Here is a 7,604-nt window from a genome sequence, read left to right as displayed (position 1 = left end):
TTTCTTCATTGCCAGCTTATTGATTTTTTTTTTTTTTTTTTTTTACATTTTATTTACTTTAAAAAACCTGAATGTTAAGGCAAGGCGAGTTTATTTTCTGAACTTTTTCTGCTATTCTCTATGTCACGGACCGGTCCTCTTTATGGATTCATCTGTATTCTGCTTTGCATGGATTCCATTAAGAGCCATTTGGAATTCTGAATGTGCAGATTTGTCTTATGTCAAAGGTCTGTCGCCTCAGCTGGTTTTGTGTCACTGTTTCATCTCCTCTGTGAAGTAATACGTGAATCGGATTTACAGGAAAACTTCTGGCTGCCGTCAGCTGCTGGATTTGGAAGTATATCTTGTTAAATGATACAGTTTGGTACGGTATGTAGAGTTTTGTGGCTTGATGCTTGTGTTTTCATATTTAAAGGTAAAAGAGGGTATTTTGAATTTGTTATCAATGAAACCCTTACATATGAAGAGATTCATTGTAGCTCATACTTATTAGGCATACGGTAGTCTAATAATCCCCATTGTGGAGTGTGAATTATGAATCCAAACTGTGTGTAAGGTGTCCTGTTAATCAGAACCAACCGTGAGAGGGTTCTGTCTCAATTTATGAATACTTCATGACTGATAACTGCATCCGAGGGTAATGAATGGAAATCCTGACTATCCCAAAGAGATCATTTTTTCATTTCGCCACAAGAGTCACTGACATTCCGTCTCTGTTCCTTTCTCCAAATTTATATTTCATACTTTCCCACTGTCACTGTGTCACTCACTTCCTTTTTAATCTCTGTACACAGAAAGAAGAGAGAGGCTGAAGCAAGATGACCTCTAAACTAAGAAACTGTCATCTAGATTTCTGCAACACATTCAAACTGTTTCATTACGACATTTAATTTCAGTTTAATCTCAGTAAATCATTTTTAAAAGAGCATAAAGGCAACTTTATCACTGATTTATAGCTACAGCCTTTTAAAACAATTTTTGTTTTGTAATTTTAAGATTCTGGACAAAACAGGAAGTGTAGGTGACTTCTTTTAACTTGGTTTCTTCCACCTGTATTTCCTCCTTGCAGGTGTTTTTCAGGGCCTGTGGATGCCTACATTATATAGTTACTTTGTTTTCTACAAACAGACAAAATGGTTGTGGCTTTTCTAGTGTGAACTGGAATTTACAGTAATTATATGTGGAATAATCATGTATGGGTTCAGTTTTTGGACACAAAATAGAGGGTTCTACAAGGGAACGAAAACATACTGTAAGATCAGTATGTTCTTTTACTTTTGGCTGTGAAGAGATTTTAGAGGTTTTAGAGTCTGGACTATTTAGTGTTCACTGGGAGAGGATGGATTTCTTCTGTGTTGTTGTTAGTTGTTTGTGTAAAGCAGCAAAAATAGTGATAACAACTAATAACAAAGTATGTATTCAATGTCTCTAAACCACTACATTGTGTTTTGGATGACTTCGTATGTTGACAGTGGGTTGTTTGTAAGACTATTGAAGATCCCACTGTTGAAGTGGACTTGGTTAAAAATGGTTTAAAATAAGTTTTGTTGTTGTTATTGGCATCAATGTTTTCATAAAGAACCTTTCCCATTTATGCAACCCTTCCATTATACAAAAGGTTCTTCAGATTATTAAAATGTTAAAAAACACCCATGAGGTAAACCCAGTAAAACAAGGTAAAGTGTCTTGCTGCAAAACACAATTGCACACCTCTGCAAGGCATACAATTTAAGTCATCATTCATGTCTGTAGATGGTGAACTTAATAATGAATAAAACAAGCAAAAGTCAAAGATAAAAAAAAATAAAAAAAACTCGCTACAAAAAACACTCTGAAGCCTGGTGGTAAATGGCAATAGTTCTTTAATTGTTTTTCTCTCTATATTTTAAAGGTTTATTATTTACAAAGAAACAAAATCAAACAAAACATAATCAAAATCAAAATAATTTTTTGACAAACACAGTTTGTCTGCATATAGGTGTAAGAAAGTATACATTTATCTTTCTTTATTCAGGATCAAGTAACTAATTGTTCATGTATACAGTATTTATTGAATGATTTTTTCCCCCCAGTTTTTATTTTTGATTTTTTTTATTCTTTAAACCAAGCACTGGTGTACATGAACAAGCATAATGGAAAAAAAGAAATTGCTGAGATTAAGAAGAGCTTGAGGCCTGTTCTAGAATCTTCCGTCATTTGCATCACGTCATTGGACATATCAAACAGAATGATTTCACCTGAATCGTGGAGGCTGCAAACCAACTGTTTTAGTTTTCCCCCTTTATTTAAACGTCCCTCCTCCTTTTTCTTTTGCATTGTTCATTTCCCATCACATAAACACATGTATGATAAAAACAAATAAAAAACAAACATATGAAAATATGTGCTGGTTTTCTTAAACGCCTCCTCAGAAAGTGACAGCATTCACTTTTCCTAGTCTATTGTTGTATGAACGCCTCTCCTTCCCAATCCGGAATTCTTACAGTGTTTAAAGCTGAGAGGAAAAAGCACATTAACATGGGAAGCATTCCCCTCCGAAGGCAAGTACAGTATCAAAAAAAGCAGATACCCAGAGTACCGCTGACCATCCTATCTGTACACTAGTTTCTATACACTATAGCATAGCAGAAGTTAAGCGCTTTTTGTTGTATTGAACACACTGCTCCTCCCGTTAACCCCCCCTTTAGTTAACCCACTAAATGTTATGTGTTTCTCTCTCTCTTTAAACAGAAAGTGCAATTCACGATGAACGTTTGTTTGAAATGTTTCACTTTGGCCAGTTTCAGTTTCACACAACATCAGTGGCTATAAAGTTCCACACTCTTTTAACCAACGATCTATCATGCTTCCAGCCGATACTGATTTGTTCGCGAATCGATATACTGTTAATCCCACACGACGAGCAAATCCCGGCCTTTTGCTCCGACACATTTGGCCATTCCCATTGCTTTTTGTTCTCATCAGAAAACATTGAACATATACGTATACACTTGTTTACATACACGTGTGCGCGGATGAGTCGCACTCATAAAATGAACAGGATGAAACATGGCTATAGTTTAGGCACAAATACTTAAGAATGTCCTTTTCGTGAAATTTCAATGTTTCTGATACGCACAGAGAACGTCTAGGCAGACAATGAACAAAAAAACATAATCTCACAATACATTTAAACGTCAACGGTTTTTTAAATAGTTCCTTTTTTTTAAGTATTTGTGATAATGCATGCGTTTATGGTCGCTGTATTTGCACTGGTACAGTACTGACACAAGTGTTTTTTTTTTTTGTGTTTTTTTTTTTTGGTCTTTTTTTGAGTATTGTCATCTTTTAAACATTGTGCAAGGGGGCTTGGAGACTTTGCGCAGGTCAGAAGAGTTTATTGTTTTAACTTTTAATAGCGGTATTGAGAGAATAAATTAAAATAGATGGGATCAGTGTTGCTAGTTACCCATAATACAATCTGTGTTACCACCAATATGGATGACTGACATGCTATTTCAAAGTCTTAAGCCCCAAACTGGATGAATTGACGTACGGGAGAGATAAAAACCTTAATGCAAAGCAGCTTCTGTTTTTCTTTCTTTGAACGTCGATATTTGTTCATCTGTCCTTTATTGGACTCACATAGTTGCTCTTGAAAACATCCAGAATAGTTCTGCTGGCCGTTTTCATAATTGGGTTGTGTCTGCTGTGCCGTCGGTTTATGGATTTTTACGTTTCATATCTCAGACATTAAGGTTTATGTGTTTTGTAAATCTTGCAGAGATAAATGTTACGTTAGAATGTTTTTGACAGTTTTTAAATGCAAAAAATAAATAAAGGGAATGCATAACCAGAACATCTGCATCTATGCAATATTATGAAGTTGGAGTAGTGTGTACATCTATTAATACTGATCCATGTGAGAGAAAAAAAAAAACTAACAAAAACCCCCTATTTAATATGAAACCATTATACAACAAAATATCTATCGATGTATGCAGGCAGCAATATTCTAAAATGATGATGTAACAAAAAGCATTAAGCTTTGCTGCTGCTGCTGCTGCTGCTGCTGATGATGATGATGCATAACCCCCTCCCCCACCCTAGTGGTGTCATGCCACTATAATCACTCATATGCCTTTATCTTTGACCAGCATGATATTTTTGAATGCAGATATTGTCTTTACTACTACCTACAGTGTAATGCTACTATTTGCATTAAGGTTTTCTTATCTCTAATGAATGTTTCTGATGTTTGTTGTCACATATTACCATTTGAATATATATATTTATATATATATGCATATATAGGCATTACCCAGGCAGCTGACAGAGATAAGACATTGCCATGTTTGAGAAATGCACCACACATTACTTTTGTAAATACTAGTTCTACAAAACTATGTACAACACACATATAGGTAATCTTTATATCACAGTCTATTGCATAATGGTGATAATCTTTAGTTTTATAAATATTGTAAATGTACAGTCTTTAAGTGACATCTCATAATGTCCATCTCGTCTTATGACCACACATCCTTTGTAAAAAATAAATAAATAAAAATAAAAAAACAACAACAAAAACAATAGATTGGTTCCCTTTAAAGCACAAATGCTGTCTTGAAATGCAACGCAATTACTGCACAACACAAAGTATTGCAGAGATCGAAACTGCACCTTGATCTGATGCTCCGAGCATTTTCTGATATTTTTTTCTTCTCCAGCCGCTAAAAGTTTTTAGATGTGCTTTTTAAACATTTCAGTATTTCCCAGGTTTGATTTGCGCAAACATTTTCCACAGTGATGCCAAAAGCTGCTGAATGCTGGACTTGTTTTGTCATCTTTTCGTTGAGGACAAAAACGGTAACGAAAACACATTCAAAAGCATTCCAGTAACGAAAACGATAACGAAAATCCGAACCGTAAGGAAAAACATCAACAGAAAAGAACATCTTCTGACACGTTATAGTCAAATATGTTAGAGAGGAAGACTTGCGTTTATACTAAAGTTTTTTTTTTTCTTTTCCACATGGTCAATGCCAAATATTCTAGTTGGATTTGCACATATATGTATTTGTATAATATACATTCTTAAGTTGGAGGGGAAGTGTGTCTAAAATATAGTACAAGGAAATTCTGTACAGGATAGCTATGAGGTTATAATTTTTTCTCAGAGGAAGTTGGAGAAAAAAAAATACAAGTCTTTTCCCCATTTTTTTGTCTCTCTGTAAAAATCAATCAAAATATCTTTTAAAAAAATGAACATGGAAAAAAAGTAAAACGGGATCATAAATTCGATGCGAAACGCATCTTGTCTTGTTCCGTCTCTGTACTACTTAAGACTGCCGACTCTCTCCTGGAGCCTGTGGAATCCCTGTGCTGGGCACTAGAGGGCACCGCGCGAACCGGCGGTAATGCGCCCGATGACATCTGCCGGAAAAGGGCAACCCTCTGTGGAACGTTGGTGCGGATGCCACTTTGCAGAACGGCGCCTGGGGCCTGGACGCCTGCTGCGGATCCCATGGGTGGCTGAATGGAAGCGAGCGAATCGCCCGATGTAGGATGTGCCCGGGCAGCCAATGAGGTCTCATGGGGCAGTGACGGCTGCGAGGCAGAGAGGTGGCGTATGTCCTTGCTCAGACTGCCTGACTGGAGTGCCTGAGTGCTCTTGTGGACATCGCTCCTTTGAGGGGACGCCCCTTGTGATTGCTGTGGTTGTTGCGGTATGGAGGCAGGCGAGGGCTGCTGGGGTAAGGTTTGCTGTACAAGGGACAGTTGAGAGGCCGTCGGCGATCCATACTGGAATGTTCGGCTGGCTATAGGGGTTTGCACTGGGGGACTGCAAATGGATGTTGTGAACGAACAAGGGGACATTATGGCCCCCACCGGCTGCTGCAAGGGCGTAGGAGGATTTTGGGAAGAGGTGCTCAAGTTGCCATGAGAAACGCTTGGCGCCGAAAACGTGACGCCCTGTGAGGGAGGCACGCGGCCTGACGGGGTTATAGTGGCAGAGGTGCTGTAGCTTAGTGGGGCGGCCTGCTGCTGTAATTGGTTGTTCCCAAGAATAGCGATCGCTGTAGTGAACGGTGGCTGGGCGGGAGAGTTAATGATGGAGTTTCCAGACATCGGCGTGGAGTTCATCCCCGTGACCGACTGCTTCCGGTCCACCATCATCACCATCTCTCGGTCCTGTCGGATGATCTGCTTCAGCAGCTCGTTCTCCTGAGTGTTGAAGACGCCAGCGTTCAGATCCTTCTGGAATTTCTGGAGCAGGAGTGAGTTCTTCTTCCCTGTTTGGGGGGTGAAACCAGAACATAGTCAGTTTTTAGTCAGGGCTGAGCGGGTAACATATAGCCCAAATTGGGAAACAAAGGGTGTTGAACAGTGAGAGGAGAAGCACAAAGGTTTCACAAATGTAGAAAGGGGAGGCTAGTCACTCCTAAGTAGAGGGTTTGAAGTCAGACTGATGTTGGATTCAAAAACTGGAGGTGCTTACCTTATGGCTTTGCACTCAGTCTCAATGCACATTTGTTTTTCACTATCGCTAGAGCAAATACACACATTTTGAGTCTAATACATCACATTTTCCAAGCACACCATAGATACGGTACGAGTTTCATTACCCTGCTGAAGAACAAGTATCAAGTTTTTTCTTTTCTAATCTGGTTTGCTTGTCTTTATTGGTCTCCCTAGTCTGGTCGGGTTGGTCTGTTTGCTGGTTTTAGATCATCTTTGAGACCACAACAAGCTAAACTTAGCTGTGGACAAGCTTGGCCAGGCTAGGAGATGAGATATACCAGGTATGTCTAAGCTGTTTGTTTTCCAGCAGGATATCTAGTACTACTGTAGTAGGACAAACACACAGTTTCATTGCACTACACTGAGTAGTAGTAGGCCTTTACTATGAAATATAAAATATATGAATTAATAAGCAGCTAATGATCCTATAAGCCTCTTCTAGGATATTTTTGTGTATAAACTTAGTTGTAGTTGTTGTATTCACTACTGTTATTGTCTCTTCTCTTAAATAGTTAAAGTAGCTTCTTTTCTTTTTTTTTATTTGTCCATCTACCCTGTTAGCTAGGCTAAGCTATGTTTTTGTGTTAGTGTTTTACAATGGAGGACTAGGAGTGTCACTTTAAAAATAATTTTTAAAAAGACAAAAAAATCTAAAAAGAGTTAACAAAAATGTAAGAGTTAAAAAAATAAGTCAAAGTTAAATGTAACATTGAAAATAAATTACATTTAGCAGAAGGACAAAGAAAGGCAATTGGAAAATAAATAAAGCTAAGCAGTTTGCAAGTTTTTCAATTTAAAATATGCAAATATGTAAATGTCAATTTAAATATGTAAATATGAAATATAATTTATAGTTTGTTATATTTTAAACATGAATTTAAAATAACTATTTATTTTTCAATTTGAAAAGTTATTTATATTTTTATTTATACTGATTATGCCTTTTATTTTTTTTTTCTAATTTATTGATTTATTTATTTGTGAAATTCCTATTCCTCCATAGTCTACACAGAAGTAGAATCATTGATCAGTGCAGTTAACAGTCATCTATTTGAGGGTTACTGTGAAATAAATGCCAAAGTTTGAATCAGTGATAAAGA

The 7,604-nt window shown here is 37.3% G+C and overlaps 1 protein-coding gene across 1 annotated transcript in view; it reads right to left on the bottom strand.

Annotated features, from left to right (window-relative positions):
• Positions 1–1,849: 1,849 nt before the first annotated feature.
• hcn1 (hyperpolarization activated cyclic nucleotide-gated potassium channel 1) overlaps positions 1,850–7,604 on the bottom strand; it is a 109,010-nt gene continuing 103,255 nt past the window's right edge. The window contains exon 8 of the mRNA XM_026196635.1: positions 1,850–6,275. Coding sequence (XP_026052420.1) covers positions 5,272–6,275 — 1,004 coding nt within the window. The 3' untranslated portion in view covers positions 1,850–5,271. The remainder of the gene's footprint in view (positions 6,276–7,604) is intronic.

This window comes from Carassius auratus, chromosome 21 (assembly GCF_003368295.1).
Source record: "Carassius auratus strain Wakin chromosome 21, ASM336829v1, whole genome shotgun sequence".
NCBI lineage: Eukaryota > Metazoa > Chordata > Actinopteri > Cypriniformes > Cyprinidae > Carassius > Carassius auratus.
This window is presented reverse-complemented; position numbering and strand designations above follow the sequence as displayed.